Genomic DNA, 21786 nt, shown 5'->3' on the forward strand with positions numbered 1-21786 from the left:
AGTTTTCATGCATCTGTTACAAAGTAGTGTTTGGTCTGTCACCGGGTCACTTACTTTCTCACTTTTTTGGGAGTCATTTTAATAAAAACACATGGAGAGTGCAGCTACTTACATATCCTTCTGTAAAATCCTGTCGCTATAAGAAGTTCCTTGATCGAACCTTTTCTTTCCAGGCCGCTAAATTGAATACATGGCTTGGTAAAATAATGTTAGAAGCTTCTTCTTATTTAGATTTTAGGAAACTGTTAAAGGCTCATTTATTTAATAAGTTGATATCTTAATGTTTCTCTTCTAACTTATTATGTTTTTATCTTTTTATCACTTGCATCCTATCTATATGGCATGTTTTTTATTCTGATGTATTATCAAAATGTGTATATGGCTCCTTGTATTTCACCAGGATACTTTGATGGAATTGTATGTATTGTTTCCCGTGTTATGAGCCGCTTAGAACCTCCCCGGTATGGCGGCATGATTATTCATTTTATTGACTCAAAACAAACTCCCTGTATCCTGTTACTTCACAGGATCAGGCACAGAGGAAAACCGTCTCTTGCTTTGACAAACAAAAGTCCTCCTGCGCTGAGCCTGGAGCTGGTACTGCCACACCCCAAAAACAGACTGCAAAGTCTTTCTCGTGGTGAGGTCTGGTCTTAGCCAGACCTTAGAACAAGAAATCTGGCTTCCCTCAGCCAAGCAGAATGCAAGGATTATGCTGCGGCTCTACTTCTCTGGGACCTCCCTGAATGATTCCACTTTGGGGCAGATATAGTCCTCCCTGCCTGAGCCCCACCCCTCCGACTCAGCAGGTTGCATTTGTCTTTTTTACATTTTTTATTTATTCAAATTTTCAGAATATAAACAAGTAAATTACTTGAATACAGAACAGAAATGAAAAATCATAATTAATTATTTAGACCACAAAGTTATATGATCCAAGAGCAAAGAAAGTAAAAAGAAAAAAAAAAATATATATATATATCATAAGGACAGATTGGGATCTCAAAGTCCCTCCTTGAGGGCCGCAATCCAGTCGGGTTTTCAGGATTTCCCCAATGATTATGCGTGAGATCTATGTGCATGCACTGCTTTCAATGCTTATTCATTGGGGAAATCCTGAAAACCCGACTGGATTGCGGCCCTCGAGGAAGGACTTTGAGATCCCTGGATTAGGAGAACAAACCCCCGATAGCAGGTTCGTTAGACTGCAGGTGACACTATTTATTAACGAAATATGGCACTCAGTCAGCTGCATTCTAGTAATCATTCCGTAGGTCTAGTCCAGGGGTAGGGAAGTCCGGTCCTCGAGAGCCATATTCCGGTCGGGTCTTCAGGATTTCCCCAATGAATATGCATTGAAAGCAGTGCGTGCAAATAGATCTCTTGCATATTCATTGGGGAAATCCTGAAAACCCGACCGGAATACGGCTCTCGAGGACCGGAGTTCCCTACCCCTGGTCTAGTCATTCAGTAACCTTGTGCTGGAGGTTTAGTTTTTGGGGCCAAGTGTGAGTGTGGTGCAGTGGTTAGAGCTACAGCCTCGGCACCCTGAGGTTGTGGGTTTGGATCCCACACTGCTCCTTGTGACCCTGGGCAAGTCACTTAAACCCCATTGCCCCCAGGTACATTAGATAGAGTGGGAGCCTGCAGGGACAGTTAGGGAATAATTCTTGAGTACCTGAATAATTTGTAATCCGCATAGAATTGTAGGCTATGCGGAATATAAATTATTAAAATATATATATATATATCCTGTTCCATCAGGCACACTGAGGTTCCCAGTCTGTATTCCTAATATTAATGAATAAATAGGGTTACCATATTTAGCAAAGTAAAAATCTAGACCCATGGTCACGTCCCTAGGACCGCCCAGTTCTGCCCCTAGCTGGCATGCACAGACGCAACATAATGACATCACGTGCACGCGTGTCCGCAAATGCGTGGATGCCACTTCCCAATGCAATTTTTGTCAGGAAGCTTTTCAAAACCCGGACAAAGCGATCTTCAAAACCAACTTGTCTAGACCTGTCGGTAACACACAGGTCTGCCTGGATACAGAGGGAGGTGCCTAAGGTCTGATTGCTTATTTTTAAAACACGTAGCATTCAACGAACCCCAAATTATATCTAGATTACTGATACCACACAGTACTCAACGCCCACTTCGTTCATCTGGCCAAAATCTCCTCTCGGTTCCTTCTTTGAAAATTATAGGAATAAGAAGATCCGACATGTTCTCTGTGATGGGACCTCAATGGTGGAACGCTCTGTCACAATATATTAGAAACGAAAAAGATGTCACAATATTCAAAAAATCTGTTTAAAGATGCTTTTAATATTTAAAATTTTTTAGTGAGGTTTTAAATCGTGCTATGGTTTAACCACCCCTCACCCTCTTGTTTTTTCCATTCTTCTACCAAAAATTGAAAATTGTAACTTTTACTTTTTCCCTCCAGACTCATGTTTGTATTTTATGAAAGTATAATGTTAAAATGTTAGTTTCTTTATATTATTCTCTATTTTGACTTTTGTACATCGCTTAGTAATTTTAATAAGCGATTCATCAAACATATTAATAAACTTGAAACTTGAAACTCAGATGCCTAGGATTCCACCCCTTGGGAGGGGCCTTAGGCTTCTGAACCAATCAGGGCCTTTGGCCCCTCCCCATGCCTCACATGATCCACCTGGGAGGGGAAGGCCCATTAATTTGACGGGCGAGCCCGAAGCAGGAGTCTGAGAGCGCGCTTCCTGCTTCCAACATTTAAAAAAAAAGTATAGGAGGAGGTTCGGGGTGGGGGGTGTCTGGTGTTTCTGTCATTTTTAGGGTTTCAGGGGGGGCAGTGGCTCCGCGGTGCCTGGCGCGAGGGGGGGGGGAGCGGTATACATGGGGGTGTTCTGCATAACAGGAGGGATTAGGCATCCCTCCTGACATTTTTGGGGGGGTTGGGAGGGATGGTGACTGGTGGTGCCTGGCACAAGGGGGGGCTTTTTCTTTTTAATGGGACATTAAAAAATAAAGAAGCCCTAACAGCAGTGTCAGGAGGCTGCTTTCCCTGTCACTGCTGTTAGGTCTCTGCGCATTTATCACTCACTGAGCGATCGATCGGTTGCGTTTGCATGCAAACTTGAAAGCGCATCGATTGCTGCTGGAGAATCGGCAAGAAAATCGGCCAACAGCGATCGAGTCGGTATCTTTAGTGCATCCAGCCCTTGGTACCTTTTCTAAATTGCGACACATAAGGTCACTCTCTTTGACTAGTAAATCATTTAAAATGTTCCCCAGAGATGTAGAAACGTTAGTGGTTTTGTTAAAAAAAAGCCTCTTAAGCCCTGGCTCCTCTCTTCCAGGCCTGAGAGCCCCTCACCCCAACATCTCGCTTCCCTAGGCTTGATTTATCCACTCTGTACTTGACCCCCTGTACAAAGTCCCTCCTCGAGGGCCGCAATCTAGTTGGGTTTTCAGGATTTCCCCAATGAATATGCATGAGATCTATTAGCATGCAAATAGATCTCATGCATATTCGTTGGGGAAATCCTGAAAACCCTACTGGATTGCGGCCCTCGAGGAGGGACTTTGACACCCCTGCCCTAGGATGTTCTTGCCCTCAAAGCCCTAGTTTGATCCCTCAGTTCCCTCTCACTTGTCCCACCATTTATTCTCCTCTCTCCCCACTCAGCCATGGTTAATGTTCAAGTCTTAAAGGACCGAAAATGTATGAAAAGAAAAAAGGATTTCAAATGATTTCAGTGTGTATTTTAATATTTGAAGGACATGAACATTCTTCTCTTCCTGATACACTTTTAAACAGTTAATTCTAAAAATAAACTGTCTCTCAAACAATGAATAGAGACAGTACTCAACGAGCCTTTGGTGAGATCCAACGATTAAAAACAGATAGTTCAGAAGTTACACATGGTTTTCAACAAATAATTATCATGGAAATATTTTTTTCCATGTGAAATAAATCTTAAGTGATTGCAAGCAATGAAGCAAGCGACACAACACAACCGACAAAGAAACTCAAAAACGTACGCATTCGTGTTAAAAACGATTTTGAGAATAGGACAGGAAGATTTAAACTTCTGAGAAGCTTCAGGAAAGATAAAGGATCAAGATAAGAAGTTGAAGAGAGGAAGATTTGGAGGAAATTCAAGGAAATAGTTCGTTTCCAGGAGGGTGGTAGGTGTCCGGAATAGTCTACCAGAAGTGGTAGAAAGAACGGAAGCTACGACGCAGTTTCAACGGGCAAACTCTGAACACAGCGACAGAGGGAGGTGGGAGGCGACAGACGGAAGAAATGAGCGAGAGGAGGTTTGCATGTGAACTCAGTCATGTGAAATGTTAGAGGGCCGAAAAATGGGACAGTACAAGAGGGTGTGGTGCACCTGCATCAGGAGACTGAGCAAACGAAGCCGATCCAATATCCACGACATCAATATAAGAGCAAAAGAAATAATACTCGGTCCAGACCAAAATCAGCCAGCGTCTCCACAACAGCTGCATCGCTCTTAAACGAAGATTCAGCGTCCTGCTTAATGCATTTTGCTTTTATACTGTCATCGTGGGTATTAGATTGGCTGACGCTGGGTTTCACTAAACTGCGGTAGAAGTTTCTACCGTGGCCCAGAGTTCTAAATGCTCCTCATAGAATTCCTTTGCGCTCCGGGCCAAAGTAAAAGGAGCCCTCAGGTTGTCAGACTCCTCATGCAAGCTACTTAGCCGAAACACAGGCCCGTCACGTCAGTAAGAAGTAAGGTCTAATAAAGCTGCTTTGTGTTACTTTCATTTTGGTCATCGCCACTGTCTTCTTCATCGGCAAAAACACAGGCCCATGTCAAGTCTCGGTGAATTCTTGTGGATTTGAATAAGGCTCCTGGATTGAGTTTTTCCTTCCTCATCTTCACTGTGCTGTTTCTTGCCGCTTCCTTGTGAAGGGTTTGTTCTTATGTGGTTTCATTGATTACCGCAAATCCTTCTTGCAAGGTCTTAAGCTTGCTCATCTCCAGCGGTTAAAAATAATTTGAAACTCTGCAGGTAAGATCCATTATGATGCAAAACAAAACAAAAAAAAAGCGCCATCCTACCTTCCTTGATCCAAAAACACTGGTTTCCCATTTCATACTGCATCCCATTTATTCAAATGCTCTGTTTTGGTCATGCTAACTGCCTTATGCCGCCGTCCACGCCATCATGAGTCCTTTGGTCAAAATCCCTTCCCTTGCAGAAACAGAATTTTATTTCACTCGACACTCATTGTACATGCACCTACACTCTGGAACAATTTATCCTTATTCATTCAGAATTGCAAAATGGAACAACATTTTTTTGATGTTGATGTTCCTGGGTAATAAGTGTTCTTTCTTAATTGCCTATGCCACTAAAGTACAGAAAATGGCTATCAGTCCCCCTCAGACTTCTCTTTTTTGTGACCAGGACATTGATATTTTGAAATTCACCTTTTTTGTAGAGCATTCCAGATTGATTCCAAGCTGGGCAAACTTAAGGGCCCTTTTACTAAGGCAAGGTAGGGTATTGCCACATGGTTTACGTACTCATTTTGAACGTTCAGAACGTAGGTTCAAGAGCAATGTTAGGAAATTCTACTTTACGGAGAGGGTGGTGGATGCCTGGAATGCGCTCCCGAGAGAGGTGGTGGAGAGTAAAACTGTGACGGAGTTCAAAGAAGCGTGGGATGAACACAGAGGATCTAGAATCAGAAAATAATAGTAAATATTGAACTAAGGCCAGTACTGGGCAGACTTGCATGGTCTGTGTCTGTGTATGGCCGTTTGGGGGAGGATGGGCTGGAGAGGGCTTCAGTGGATGGGAGGGTGTAGATGGGCTGGAGTAGGTTTTGACGGAGATTTCGGCAGTTGGAACCCAAGCACAGTACCGGGTAGAGCTTTGGATTCTTGCCCAGAAATAGCTAAGAAAAAAAATTTAAAAAATTTAAGTTGAATCAGGTTGGGCAGACTGGATGGACCATTCGGGTCTTTATCTGCCGTCATCTACTATGTTACTATGTCTTAGTAAGAATTATGCATTGGCATATTTATCAATGTTATTTTGTAAACTGTTTTCACTTTTGTGGACGTTTTGGAAGATATTCAGTAAATGGCGCTCAAACGGTGCTGAAAAGATTCACGCCAATTCATTATTCTATAAACGGCGCTCCAAGTTGCATGGAATTTATAGAATAGTGCTTAGATCTGATTTCCATGCCAACCTTATTTATTTATTTTTAATTTCTATCCCGTCCTCCCGTGAGCTCAGAACAGGTTACAAAAGCACCTACACAGTAGATTACAGTAGACACATACAGTTCGTTTTATTAGGCATTCATGGTACATAGGACAGCCGTGGTAGCTTAGGACATGACAGGTTGCAGAAAGATGTTCATATCAGTCATCGGAAGAAAAGAGTACAGGGGAACTCAAAAAGGAAGGTTTTTACTGCTCTTCGGAAGCTCATCAATGAGTTCCATGATCTGATCTGTGCAGGCGGTTGGTTCCATAGGCATGGGACAAAATGGCTATAAGAACATAAGAATAGCCTTACTGTGTCAGACCAATGGTCCATCAAGTCCAGTAGCCCATTCTCACTGTGCCAATCCAGGTCCCTAGTACCTGTCCAAAACTCAAGGAGTAGCAACCATTCCATACAGAATCCCAAGGAATAGCAAGATTCCGGAATCCCAAAGAGTAACAAGGTTCTAGAATCCCAAAGAGTAGCAACATTCCATACAGAAACCCAGGGAATAGCAAGATTCCGGAATCCCAAAGTGTAACAAAATTCTGGAAACCCAAAGAGTAACAAGATTCTGGAATCCCAAAGAGTAGCAACATTCCATACAGAAACCCAGGGAATAGCAAGATTCTGGAATCCCAAAGTGTAACAAAATTCTGGAAACCCAAAGAGTAGCAACATTCCATACAGAATCCCAAGGAATAGCAAGATTCTAGAATCCCAAGGAATAACAAGATTCTAGAATCCCAAAGAGTAGCAACATTCCATACAGAATCCCAAGGAATAGCAAGATTCCGGAATCCCAAAGAGTAACAAGATTCTAGAATCCCAAAGAGTAGCAACATTCCATGCTACCAATCCAGGCCAAGCAGTGGCTTCCCCCATGTCTTTCTCAATAACAGACTATGGATGTTTCCTCCAGTGCTTATGAGCAGTTTCCATCTGGAGAGATCTCCTTGGGGGGGATGCATAACCGCCTCTGCCTCGGAGCGGAGGGGTCGGGCGGGGGTGTACTTGGGATGCAAGGATTTACACCAACTAAAACCTGGTTGTGTAGGTTTGGCATGGATCCTCGGTAGTCAGTAATATTGTACGCATCTTTCATGAACGTCCCTCACCTGCCCAAGCTCCTCTCGTGGCCACGCCCCCTTTTCAGTTGTGCACTAAAAGATGCGCACACAGACCTTTATAGCAAGATGCATGAGTAAATCCAAACGGTTGCCAATTAATGCCAATAATTGATTGTTAGCACTGGGCGCTAATTGGCTCATTAGCCTATTTCGTTGCACACGCATCTCAGGATTGCGTACGATTTTGCGTACGGCGATGTGTGCACCATTTCTAGAATCCAGGAGTTTGTGATTTTGACTGCACTTCCTCCCCCTAATCCTTGAAATGCTATTACTAAGATCCTTTTCGCCAAGTAGTTTATCAAATAAAGAAGAATGTTCTAGAAGAAAAATCTGTTTTTTTTTCTAATTGTGATCAAGCTGCTTGGATGCGAAAAGTGTGCCTGAGTTCCCCATCCAACATTTAGATGTCTGATCTGAGGAATAAGGGGTTACCTTTGAAAGTTGATCATAAACTAAATTAAGTTAGTCTAATAAAAAAAGGTATTATTTTTTTCCTTTAAGTTTTTGTTTTATTTCTACATATTAACATCTAGGGGAAAATTCTGTAAGAGATGCCTAAAGAAAGGTGCCTAACTTACCCCCCTCCCTTATATGAAGCCGCATTAGGGATTTTTAAAATCATAGGCTGAGTGTCATAGCTTTTACCGCCATAGCCTGCAAAAAATAACCCTAATGTGGCTTCATAAAAAAGGGGGGGGGGTGTTTAATTATGAGCATCTGGTGCAGAGGCCGTTAGAAAAAAAAGTCCCTACATTAGACTTAAGCACAGTGAAGGGAGGGGAGCACCCAGTCCTTCATTCTTATTTGGCAGGATAAATGTTGGGTCAACTGGTCCTGCTACAACAGGGGTGAGCGACCTTGGTCTTCAAGGGCCACAGCCCAATCAGGTTTCCAGGATTTCCCCAATGAATGCACATAAGATCTATTTCCATACAGTGGAGGCATTCCATGCAAAGAGATCACATGCACATTCATCGGGGAAATCCTGAAAACCCAACTTGGTTGCAGGCCTCGAGGACCGAGGTTGCCCACCCCTGCACTAGAAAGGGAAAGGGGAAGGGGATGCGATTTGAGATACCGTACCACCTTTCTGTGGCCAAAATCAAAGTGGATTACAAGCATTTATTTTGTACTTGGGCAACGGAGAGTTAAGTGACTTGCCCAGAATCAGAAGGAGCTGCAGTTCCCCATGTTCTCAGGCCATTGTAGCAAACATTAGGCCACTCCTCTACTCCGCCTTGAGTGTCTACTGAATTGATGGATGTGGAGGCGTGCATTTGGAGTCAACAGATCTGTAGATATCGTATGGCCAAGCATTATCAAGGAAGTTCTGTTCACAAAAGTCTTTGTAGTCCTTATCAGATGATGGCGTTCTTATGTAGGAGGAAAGTTTTCCCTCTTGGGTATCTATTACAGTCCCAATATATTGGAATTGCTACAACAGCTGTTAAGATAATGTATCCACAATTGACCTTGAAACTCAGTAAAAGCAGTAGCTGGACTGTCATTTGAAGCAGCTTTTTGGTGTCTTCTGGCTAGCCGAACCTGTTCAGTATAAAAATGGAGGACTATTGAGGCAGAATGTGGATCGGGATATATCTAGATCCTTCCTTTAAATCCAAACAGCATAATTTATCCTTCACATTCAAGGAAAATAGTCTGCATGGAATTTATTTTGAATTTCTCCCAGACCAGGAACTGTTCCAGATTTTGCAGATCCAATAGTCTGACCTCTTGATCTTTTTGGAATTAAGAAACTGATTTTAGAGCACGCTTTATGGTCTTCTCTTAAAGCAGCCAACCCCATTGGGAGAGGTCCAGTTTGTAGACTTGAAAGGGATTTGAGAGAAATGCAGTGGATAGCCTTTGTGTTGCTCTTTTTAATAGTCACGTGTCCTTCGCAATTGTCAAAAACAGAAAAAAATCGGGAGATCACAAAAATAAATAGGAGTCCCTTTATTTCAAACAAAATCCCAAAGAAATCCGTACAATTCTTCTAATACCAACTAATATAATGTGGTGCTCAGTCAATTAACCACATCTACACCGGCAACGGTGTTTCAAGATGGTGTTATATCCAACATCATAGCATCCACCTGGTCTTTAAACAGCATAAAAGCTGCTCCGTCGTTGCCGGGAGATGCCCATGTGAAAAATCTAATATTTCAAAGTCAATCTACTTCCCGTGCTCAACAAAAAATGTCTTCAAAAATCTATCAAATCAATTATAACCTTCAAAACAATCTTCCAAAAGAGTGAACGTGATCTAAATAACCCTTCTGCGATATGCCCTTCCTCATTTGTTTGCCAGGATTCATCAGAGTCTTCTCCGGAGATGAACTGGGTGAGTTCCATTTTGAGTTTCTCCCAGATCAGGAATTTCTTCAGCTCCCTCAGGCCCAATATCTTATATAATCAATCAATAAAGAAACAAGGAAACACAATTCAGAGGGAGAGAAAAACAGATAAATCAATGAATGAAACAAGGGAGAAAACTATTCTCACATTAATTAAAAAGAACCCAGAGTTGGTCCAAAAGGGACTCGTGAAACAACAACTGTGCAGGAATTTCCCGCACACACTCAGGGCAGTCAAGGAGGTCTGACAGCGGAGCGGGCACAAGGGAATTACGTAACCTAATCAAACCTTCAGCTTTGTGCAAACCTTCAGCAGTTATCTTTCATGCTCCTAGGCCACCCCCTTCCTGGAATTTTTATAAACTTTACAGTCATAATTAGTCTAATATCACCTGTCCAAGAACTATCTTGCAGCAAAACAGTAAAAAGATGGTGGAACAGAAGATCGGATGTACCAGCGTGTGGTTTAATACGCGTCCAAATAACTTAAGAACGATAATCTAAAAACAATCTACAAAGGCTGTGTACAGTGACAAGTGACCCACAAGTAGAAACCAAATACACTTCTCCCTCCGTATCCACGGGGGTTAGGGGCAGATCCGGCCCGTGAATATTAAAAAAACTGTGAATAATATTCAGGCCGGCTCTGACCCCCCCCCCCCCACCCCCGCTTCCCCCTGGTATCCCTTAAGCTTTACTTGGTGGTCTAGCGGGTTTTCAGGGCAGGAGCGATCTTCCTATGCTCCTGCCCTGTGCAGATCATTCATAGGAAATGGCTGCCTTGAGCTCCCGTCGTAGCCTCGAGAGACCATGGGAGCTCACGGCAGGAACATAAGAACATAAGAACATAAGCAGTGCCTCCGCCAGGTCAGACCATAGGTCCATCCTGCCCAGCAGTCCGCTCCCGCGGCGGCCCAAACAGGTCACGACCTGTCCAATTTACCAGAAGGGGCCCCCATGCCACCTTGGTTTCCTATTGAGTCCTATCTTCCCATTGAGTCCTATCTTCCCATGGAAGATTGCTCCTGCCCTGAAAACTTGCTAGACCACCAGGTAAGGCTTAAGGAGGATCTAAGAGGGCTTAAAAATAGCCTGAAAAATGAAAATGGATCTAAAAAAAAAAAAATAAATCACGAATAACCGAATCCGTGGATGCTGAAACCGTGGATTCGGAGGAAGAAGTGTAATGTACACAGTAAAAATGACCCAACACGGGACGTTTTTTTGGCAAAATAAAAATGCCTTTCTTAGGGCTCTTATGGGGGTCTTTGGCTGTCTTAAATAGAAAAACAAACAGCTCAGCACACAAGCCAAGAACCATTTAAGACCCCTGAGGAAGGAATTTTTTTGGGTCATTTGTATTTTATACATTATTTGGTTTTTATCTTATTTATTTAAAAATTTATATACTGTATATTAACATGTGGTTTACATATTTATACACAAATCAACTTAAGCTCCATATGCCGACGATTGCAGATCAGGTTTTTACCAAACAGCTGCATTTTCAACATTCTCTTGACGGTCTTCCTCCCAGCACAATCTCGCAAAATTCCAGGCAGCGCATTCCAGAGCTCAGCACCTGCTGCAAACAGCATTGTTGCCCCAATCCCAACGTGAGAGATTGACATCTTACCCTCTAAGTGCTGGTCCCCCAACCAGCCAGTCGGGTTTTCAGGACAGCCCTAATAAATATGCATGAGGCAGTTCTGCATTCCTATAATCTTCATTACGTGCAAATTAGAGAATGACACGGTGGCGGTTTACCCGCGGCCACCGCATTTTAGCCGCAGGTCACCGCCGAAAACGGGGGAAGAAAACTAGCAGTCGCTGCGGCGACGGGGACAAGGCCATTCACCGCCCGCGGGGCGGTGAATGGGTCTTGTCCCCGCAGTGAGGCATGAAGGATCGCGCGGTCCCCGCAGCTCACACCCGCCTGCCCAATCGATTCTAGTGTTTAGCCAGCTCTCTCCCTTCTCCTCACCTTAGTTTGTAGATTTTCTTTTTCGGCGACCCGCACGCTATCAGAGAGCCACGCACCCGCCGCTGCTCAGTTTCGATCTTCTGCTCTGACGCAACCGGAAACAGGAAGTTGCAGCAGAGCAGAAGATTGAACACTGAGCAGCCGCGCGTGTGCGGCTCTTTGGGAAAGCGTGCAGGTCGCTGAAAAAGAAAGCCTGCAGATTAAGGTGAGGAGAAGGGAGAGAGCTGGCTAAACACTAGGATCGATTGGGCAGGCGGGTGGGGGCTGCGAGGACCGTGCGATCACCCGTGTTCCCGGCTCAGACTGTAAGGAGGGAGTGAAAGGGAAAAGGATTCTGGGCCAAGGGGATAAAAACGGAAAGAAAAACCCACAGCAGGAAAGAAAGGGAAGGACAGGCAGGTGAGCCAGATGCTAGAAGCAGGGGGGGGGGGGGGAAGAAAGAGGGAAAAAAGCTAGATGGGGTTGAAAAGAAGAGACACACTGGTATGGAAGAGGAAGATAGGGGAAATCTGGACACAGGATGGTAACAGAAAGAGGGGAAATTATGTGCATGGGGCATAGGGACAGAGACAAAAAGGGGACATGCCATGGGGATGGTATATGGACACAGGGGGGGGCAATGGCAGATACATAGGGGAGATATTAGAAAAGTATATAAAATCGTACCCGTTTGAGGCTTTTATGTATGCAGCGGTGACGGTGACGGGGCGGTGAATGGGGTTGCAGTGGCAGTGACGGGGCGGTGAATGGGGTGGCAGTGGCGGTGACGGGGCGGTGAAGGGAATGGCGGTGACGGGGCAGTGCAGAGGATGGTGAGACGGGGACGGGGCGGTGACGGGGACCAATTTTTTCACCGTGTCATTCTCTAGTGCAAATCTCTTTCATGCATATTCATTAGGGCTATCCCAAAAACCTGACTGGCTGGTGGTCCTCCAGGACGGGTTGGGAACCACTGCTCTAAACTCAATTTCTATTTTCTAATCTCAAACATCTTCTAGGCTGGCAAATTAAAAAACAAACATCCCTGTAGAACCATCGGAGAAGCATGATATAAAATCTGATGCATGGTTGAAAGAATCTTCAAATGCACTCTTTGCTGCACGGGTGGCCAATGCAATTGTGTCATTCTTGCAGCAGAGCTAATCTCCTATCTTGTGGGTCCACTTGTGACTGTAACAGCCTTTGTGGACTGTTTCTAGATTATCGTTTTTAAGTTATTTGGATGGTTATTAAACTACAAACTGGTACATTCGATCTTCTGTTCCACCAACTTTTTGCTGCGTCATTTGCTTTGTGGAACCTTTTGGGGCTATTTGGATTTTCTCAAGAACTATCTTGTGCCATCATACTTTTAAATATGAAATGCTGGTTTTCAAGTGCATATTTAATGGAGCAATTTCCCAGAACTATTTGCCTGGGTAAATGGCTATTTCTTCAGGTAAATGGTCTATTATAAATGTCGAACAACTTTTTGAAGGTAAACATACACACTGATTGGGTTTTTTTTTAAAAAAAAAGTTATTTGTGTGGCTTTATTATTTTGATTCGATTGCAGCTGCTCTTTCTACCCCTCCACCAGAAGTTACCCCCCTAGATAACTGCCTGGTTTACCGAATGGTTAAAGCCTGCCCTGTTCACAGAGAACCAGCCGGAAAAGTGAATCGTGCGCTGCAGTCAAAGGGCCCATTCGTGACGAGGGAACGTAGAACCTAGTTCTTGGGAGGTCGCTGATAAACGTGACGTCAGGACTTAAATGTCCGTCCTTGCTATCATAATTGAACACTGGCACTGCGAGTTAATCAGGGTCTCAATCATAGCTGCATAATTCGGAGTGCCAAGGGGCATATACTGATAATGTCTTTCAGGTAGATGTATGAAATATTTCCCTTTATGGTTTCGACCCAGTTAATATCTGTGTCCTTTGGAGTAGCATCTTCTCCCGAACGCTGTCTTGAATGCTAGTTCCCTGTATGAACGGACCCTCGGTTGAGTTCTGAAGGCTGGAGCTGCGGGCCTGTTCTCCTTTGCCATTTGCCCTTCAGACTTCCCACTTGGGAGGATGTTTTGCCGCCTTATCTTACGCAGCGTTTCGTATCCGAGGTCTCTGAGGCAGGTCTCTTTGTTTTGCTGTAGGGCACTTTCTTCAGATTTACCGTGGCGGGGCAAGCTTCTGTATGGCTTTTGGGGGGAGCATTTCACACAGAAGAGAGTTTCCAAGTTTTATTTAAAATGTGATGTAAATATTTATCAGAGAGGCTGGGTCTGCAGGAAAGCCAGCCCCCTCGAGACTCCTGCAAGCAGAAGGCCGCTTCTGCTCCGCTCTGCTGCCTTTATGGTCTCCACCATCATGTTTGGGATCATGGCCTGGCTTTGCCTGCGACATAAAAACAAGCAATGCAAAAGGAATAGCTTGAGAAATCTGCTTTAGCTTGAAAAACAAAACTCTTGCTCTTTGGAGGAGAATAAGTTAATTCCTGATGCCTGTGAAGTGCATAGTGGCCCCTCCCTCACCCCCGCGCCCCCCTTTCCTGTTCCTTGCTGCCCGCGTCAGCTTCAGCGCTCTCTCTGATATCACTTCCTAGGCGCGCATCCCGGAAGTGGCGCACGTGTGCATGGCTGGGGGGGGGGGGGCACCACTGGTCCGGGCAATGCTCACCCTCTCTGTCCATGCCTCTTTAAATCTTTGACAGTGTGAGCGACTTCTCCAGCCCTGCTGCTCGCGCCGACCTGGCCCACCTCTGAAATCACTTCTAGGCCACGGGAGCAGGAAGTGACATCAGAGGGAAAGCCAAAGCCAGTGCAAGCAGTGGGCTGGAGAAGCGGCTCACACTGGCAACGTTTTACAGAGGTACGAGGAGGGGGCGAGTGTGGCGTGGGGAGAGAGGAAGGCTCGGGGGGTGCCGCTGTCTCATGCGCCGCCACTGTTCCCCAGGACAGATTTGGGAAACCACTGTCCTATTCTATAACAGCATCTGGACACACCAATTCAATTATAGAATACCAGTGTAACCACTAAAGGTAGGCATGCCCAGTTGTGACCTGGCAGGCTTAAATGGGCACACCTAGGTAAAGCAGGCATCAGGCGTAACTTACACAAACATTTCACAGAACACTGTAAGTGACAGCCCTTGCAATTAGGCATTACGGCAATTACCGTATATACGCGAATATAGGATGAGATTTTTGGGCCAAAAAAATGGCCCAAAAATGGGGGTCTGGTCCTATATTCGGGTCATCAACCTGACCCCCTCCTGGATGATACGGCAGGCCAGGACAGGAGGGATGTCTCCTGTCTCCCGTCTTGGCCGACTAGCTTTTTTTTTACAACCCCCCCCCGGCGCGCTCTTACCTTTTGCGCCATTTTTAATCCCTGGTGGTCCAGCGGTGTACAGGGCAGGAGCAATCTTTCTGCGCCCTGCCCCATGCTGAGCCTGTCCATCCCCGTTCCCTTTTGGTGGCCAGCAGCGCACCTGACAGGGCCGAGCTCTTCCTGCTTTCTGCTCGGCTCCGCGCTGCTCTCTGAATGGCCGCCACCAGTTCTCGCAGGACATCTTATATTTGAGTCAACCATTTTTCCTCCTTTTTGGGGGGAAAAATGGGGGTCTCGACTTATATTCAGATCGACTTATATTCGGGTATATACGGTACCTGGTACATGCTATTGTATATAATAGTGCATAGTGCACTTATATGCTACTGTATAGAAGAGTGCATAGTGCACTTACATACTATCTTCAATGGAGTAGACACCCCTGATGGTGTGAAAAACATGAGGAAGGACCTAGTGAAGCTTGAAGAATGGTCTGAAATTTGGCAGTTAAGATTTAATGCTAAGAAATGCAAGGTCATGGATTTGGGCTGCAAAAAACCAAGGGAATGGTACAATTTAGGAGGTGAAGAACTTATGTGCATGACAGAAGAGCGGGACTTGGGTGTGATTGTATGTGATGATCTTAAAGTGGCCAAACAGGTTGAAAAGGTGACGGTGAAAGCTAGAAGGATGCTAGGTTGCATAGGGAGAGATATGGCCAGTAGGAAAAAGGAGGTATTGATGCCTCTGTATAAGACTCTGTTGAGACCTCATTTAGAATATTGTGTACAATTCTGGAGGCTGCACCTTCAAAAGATATAAAAAGGATGGAGTCGGTCCAGAGGAAGGCTACTAAAATGGTGCGTGGTCTTTGTGATAAGGCGTATGGGGACAGACTTAAAGATCTCAATCTCAAGAAGGGATTGGATGATTTCCTGAAGAAAAAGGGTATAGAAGGGTATAGATAGAGGATTACTATACAGGCTCTGGACCTGATGGGCCACCGCATGAGCGGACTGCTGGACACGATGGACCTCTGGTCTGACCCAGCAGAGGCACTGCTTATGTTCTTATGTATACTTTGGAGGAAAGGCAAGAGAGGGGAGATATGATAGAGTCATTTAAATATCTACATGACGTAAATGCGCGTTAGTTGAGTCTCTTTCATTTGAAAGCAAACTGCAATGAGAGGGCATAGGATGAAGTTAAGAGGTCATAGGCTCAGGAGTAATCTAAGGAAATACGTTTTTACAGAAATGGTAGTAGATGCGTGAAACAGTCGCCCGGAAGAGGTGGTGGAGCCAGAGACTGTCTGAATTCAAGAAAGCCTTGGATAGGTATGTGGGATCTCTTAGGGAGAGGAGGAGATCATCAGGTGGATGCTGCAGAAGGGTCGTTTGGCCTTTATCTTCCATCATGTTTCTATAAGAAACTCATAAGAATGATATTGTATATAAATCAGGAAACCACAAAAAACTTTAAACAATATAAATCCCTCAGACAAGGCTCTTGCGCCATCAACAAAAGTGGGGAAAAAGAGACCTCAGATTATATATTCCATACCAAGCAGGTTCCGTGCCGGACTGGGGTCCCTGTAATTTTCCCGGTGTCCACCGGGGGGGAGCCCAAAAGCGCCACAAGCCAGAACAAGCCTACAGACTTCTCTAGGTTAGGGAGGAACAAGTCTCTCTCCCCTGAAGAGGTTTCCACTTTCCAGCTCCAAGCAGGGTAATGGCCCTGTACCTAAGGAGGTAGAGGAGACTGGCAACAACTTCAAATGGATGTGGAGGAGGAACTGATTTCTGCAGGTCGGTGCCAAGAGCCAGAAAGCATGGACGTGAGTGTGATTACTAGATAATGCTGAGTATTGGGACATTTGTTGAAGTAATTGTGTTTTTGCTGCACTTGGAGACATTTATCTTTTCTCACTGCTGGAGTGTTGGTGCGGACAGAATCCAGTTCCCTGGGTTTAAAAACCCCAATTGTTTTTGGACTTTGTATGGAGTGGGGCACTAGTTAGTATCCTGAAGAAAAGAACTGTTGTGGGGTTTTTTTTCTTCTTCTTATTGGTGCATTGCTGTGTGCTGACTGCAAAGGTTTGCAGACAGAACTGTTGAAGGAGCTGGATCTTGCCTTAAAGAGGGAGAGGTCTGCCATTAACACGGTGGGCATTTTGAAGCTGTTGTTTGGAGTGCCTGGACTACTAAAATAGATAAAGACTTACCTGGAGGCTGCATTAGGCAGGCTTGGAGTAAAGAACTCTGGCAAAGAACTGGTTAAAAAAAGTAAATTTTTTCTTTTTCCTTATTGCAGGGAAAACCTGAGAGCTTCACAGGATTTTTTCCCTTTTGTTTGATTTGCTGCATCTGAATGCATTGAAATACTCTGGCGCATTCTGAACATTAAAATGATTTTGCAGCTTGATGGAAGTGAGCATTTTTGGTGGTTTTTGCTTGTATTTTTCCTTAAACCCTGCAGGGCTATCTCCTTACTGAGAAGCGGGTCAGTTTTTGCTGTGGCCACAAGGGGTGCTGTTGTCCTGTTCCTTGGCACCTCCACAACTCCATCATGCAAAGTGGGATATGTCACAGTCACTGGTCTCTTAAAAACTGCATAGTTCAAACTGTTGGAAGCATTTTTGCTGTGTGCCAATTTCAGCTGTTTGGGATTTTTTTTTGTTGAAGCAGTGTGTTCTACAATATCGTTTTGTTCAAGGGGACTGTGATTTTGGATGCCTTTGGTGAACTCTGGAGCTTTTTAAGAGACCAATGACTATGACATATCCTACTTTGCATGATGGAGTTGTGCTGCTATGGGAATATATAATCTGATGTCTCTTTTTTTTTCTCCACTTATGTTGATGGTGTAAGAGCCTTGTCTAAGGTATTTATATTGTTTAAAGTTTTTTGTGTGTGGTTTGCTGATCTATGTTTGTATAATCATAAAGCTCTATGACCTCATAATGCAGGTGTAAAGAGCCTTAGCCTATAAGAAGAGGAGATACAAATGTTAAGAGCCTTAGCCAATAGGGAGCAGAGGAGATAGTGGATGCTGCAGATGGGCCATTTGGCCTTTATCTGCCATCATGTTTCTATAACCATAAAGCTCCATGACCTCACAATGCAGGTGTAAAGAGCCTTAGCCTATAGAAAGAGGAGATGCAAATGTTAAGAGCCTTAGCCAATAGGGAGAGGAGGAGATAGGGGATGCTGTAGATGGGCCATTTGGCCTTTATCTGCCATCATGTTACAATGTTTCTATAACCATAAAGTTCTATGACATCACAATGCAGGTGTAAAGAGCCTTAGCCTATAGGAAGAGGAGATGCAAATCTTAAGAGCCTCAGCCAATAAGGAGAAGAAGAGATTGTGGATGCTGCAGATGGGAAGACTGGATGGTTCATCTGCCATTATGTTTCTATATGTCCACTCAATAGCAAGAGCATCCAATATTACCCACAGCACTGTGCAAAAAAAAATGGAGAAAAGACCTCAGGGTCTTTACTACCTAGGAACAAAAATTATGTTGCATAGTGTTACCCCAAAATAATTCCTACTTTTTTTTTTTTTTTTTACTCTGTATGGTGGTATACAGTACTCCCCTGAAATTCGCAGGGGTTCCATTCCAGGAACCCCTGCGAATTTAAAAAAAAACGCAAATACAGTTTTTCGCCTGTCAAAACAAATGCAAGGAAGTTTTTTTTCACCCAAAGGGTCGTGGACACTTGGAATGCGCTACCGAAGGAAGTGATCAGGTAGAGTACAGTACAGGGATTCAAACAGGGATTGGACGGATTCCTGAGGGATAAAGGGATCGTGGGATACTGAGAGAGGTGCTGGGATGTAACACAGGTATAGAAAGCTAACCAGGTAATAAGTATAGAAACCCAATCAGGTCGTGCATGTGCAAGACCGGAGGGTTAGGACTTCGATGGGAAGATAGGACTTCAATGAGAAACCAAGGTGGCAAGGGAGCCCCTTCTGGTGATTCAGACAGGTCGTGACCTGTTTGGACCGCCGCGGGAGCGGACTGCTGGGCAGGATGGACCTATGGTCTGACCCGGCGGAGGCACTGCTTATGTTCTAATAGGGGTTTAAGAAAACCAATCAAAGAAGAAGAGGCCAAAGGAGAAAGAGGGGGCGGTATATCAACAACCCACACCCAAGACCACAATGTAGTGGTGAATATCTCTGGAGTGCAATTGTCTGCATTGGAAATAGATATCTTGGCGAAAGGGTTAACGTTTGTACCTGAAAAGAAAGTGGACCCTTTTTCTTTGCGAGTGGATATGAAAAGATTTTTTAGGAAGTTGCAACTTTGACTATTTTTTTCATCTACAGGAGGGGGGATGTGGATATGATAAATCTTTAATAAGGGAGAGATCGAATTGGGTCCTTCCGGGGCCGCTTGATCCAGCTCTGCAAACCGATAAGAATTTGGTGTTGCGAGACATTACGAGACAACCACAAACTTTTTTTTCATTCATGGAACATTTCCAAAGCTGAACGAGAGTTTACAGAAAAATGAAGACCTGATTATACGGAGGGCTGATAAAGGTGGGGCTCTGGGGGTCCAAAATAAAAGAGGAGGTTTTGCGACAACTTCAAGATGTAACAGTGTATTTTCCTTTACCAGAGGAATTAGGGAGCAAATGGCAGTAATAGCAGGCAAAGGGTTTCTTACGTTACATGAATTTCATTTTTTTTAGTCGATTAAATGTTTTGCCTAGACAGTTGCTCTTTGGAGTTTTTCAGACCAAGGATGTGTCTCCCTGCTTCAAAATTTGTTCGATATTGAAGTAGGAAAGTCTTATGTAACCCACTTGCATCCTATGTACTGACAAAATATACCTTTACTGTAACCCACTTGTATCCCATGTTCTGACTAAACGTATCTTTATTGTAAACCGTTTCTATCCCATGTACTGTCAAATGTATCTTTATTGTAACCCACTTGTATCCCATGTTCTGACTAAACGTATCTTTATTGTAAACCGTTTCTATCCCATGTACTGTCAAATGTATCTTTATTGTAAACCGCTTCGAACGGTATAGCGGTATATAAGAAATAGATTATTATTATTATGTGGGGAGATTGGTTTTCTTAAACCCCTATTAGACCCTGAGGTCTTTCCTCCATTTTTTTTTGCACAGTGCTGTGGGTAATATTGGATGTTCTTGCTATTGAGAGGACATTTATATGCATCCTTCCGTGAGGGTTTTTTTTGGTTTATTATGTTTCTATAACCATAACGCTCTATGACCTCACAATGCAAGTGTTAAGAGGCATTAAGGGGCATTAAAACAAAGAAACATCTAAGCTCAACTTGGATGTTTCCAGTTGGATGTCCAAAGTTGGAAGAACAGAACTGTTGGGCGTCTTACATACCGCAGTTCTCTTTAAGGAATCAATGTGATTTACAATCAGGGTTAGATCTAGTTAACCTGGTCTTGTGATCGTTTGGGTGAATGGGTGTGGTTTACAATGAGTTAGATCAAGTTATAATTTTTCATTTGAAAATCGTCTGTTTAGATATCTCCGTTTCTATTTTTGGTTTATGTGTTGTCAGCTTTGGTTTTGATATACATGACCTGGATGTTTCCCTACTAATAACTAGATTTTACAAAACGTATTTTTCATATATTTATAGATATCTAAGCCACCAGAACATTTAACTTTATACCCCACTTTTGATAAGAAAAACATCTGTGTTGAAAACGTCCAAATGCTGACCATTTGGATGTGGGAGGGTCCAACATAGGAATGGACTGGCCACATAGACCTCCCAGTGCAACACCTTAGAGGGCACTGCTGTGACCTTCACATAAAGAGTGCCAGATGTGTATCTCACCAGAACCCCCTTATAATTTATAGTGAGTTCCCCCAAAACCTACTATACCCACCTGTGTACCACCCCGATAGCACTTATGGTCGCAGGTGGCAATCATATGTTCTGCTTAAAGAGACAAGTCACCCAACACTGCTGTCCTGAAAAAGAGGACGAGGGAAAGGTGAACACCATAGAAAATCAAATTGGCCTTGCCTTTACAGTAAATACTCAATTTTAAGATGTCAAAACCTTGATGAATAGGCCAATAAATCGCAGATGGTCTGCCACGGCATGACAGGTGAACGATGCACAAGGCTCAGATGCTAGGCCTGCATTTCAGGCAGTCTGGCAGGCTGCTCAATTGAACAAGGACTTCAGGATGTCCTGCCAAAGGACTTCTATTGACAGCTCATTTCCAGGAAGAACAGAACCCTAAATCCAGCTCCGCAAAGGCTCTCAAAACACAAGTGCAGATGTGAGGTAAATGGCTGGGAATTAAATCAAAAAGAATATTCTCAGCCTTAGGCCTTGATACTTGGATGCATGGATCATGCAAACTAGCAGTCAGTCCCTGCGTTCTTGGGGGGGGGGGGGGAGGTATTTGATGCTATAGTCAGTTTCGATTTTATGCCAAGCAGGGACTCTTTCTTCTATATGGCTCTGAAGTGCTACACACTTCGGCCCTGATTCTATGCATCTATGCCAAGAAGTTTTACAGAATCATGTTTAGCTAGAGAATGACCCGGGATCTCGATATTCTCGTCCTGTCCCCGTACATCCTAGTACAGCATGACAACCAAAGAATGGGAAGGAAAGATCTAACAAAGGCAAATCTCCCCAAAGAGCAAAGTATCCCTTGCAAAACCCAAATTGATCTATTCTCCAAATCTTCTATACGATTTACACAGTCTTTCAGTTGTTTT

At 44.0% G+C, this 21786-nt stretch overlaps 1 protein-coding gene across 2 annotated transcripts in view; it reads right to left on the bottom strand.

Annotated features, from left to right (window-relative positions):
- Nucleotides 1-12972: 12972 nt before the first annotated feature.
- AGBL3 (ATP/GTP binding protein like 3) overlaps nt 12973-21786 on the bottom strand; it is a 144597-nt gene continuing 135783 nt past the window's right edge. For both annotated transcript variants that reach the window (XM_033952429.1, XM_033952430.1), the window contains 2 exons: nt 20937-21021; nt 12973-14097 (listed from right to left, as the gene is read on the bottom strand). In XM_033952429.1, coding sequence (XP_033808320.1) covers nt 20991-21021 — 31 coding nt within the window. In that variant the 3' untranslated portion in view covers nt 12973-14097; nt 20937-20990. The remainder of the gene's footprint in view (nt 14098-20936; nt 21022-21786) is intronic.

Source organism: Geotrypetes seraphini, chromosome 7 (assembly GCF_902459505.1).
Source record: "Geotrypetes seraphini chromosome 7, aGeoSer1.1, whole genome shotgun sequence".
NCBI classification, from domain to species: Eukaryota; Metazoa; Chordata; class Amphibia; order Gymnophiona; family Dermophiidae; genus Geotrypetes; species Geotrypetes seraphini.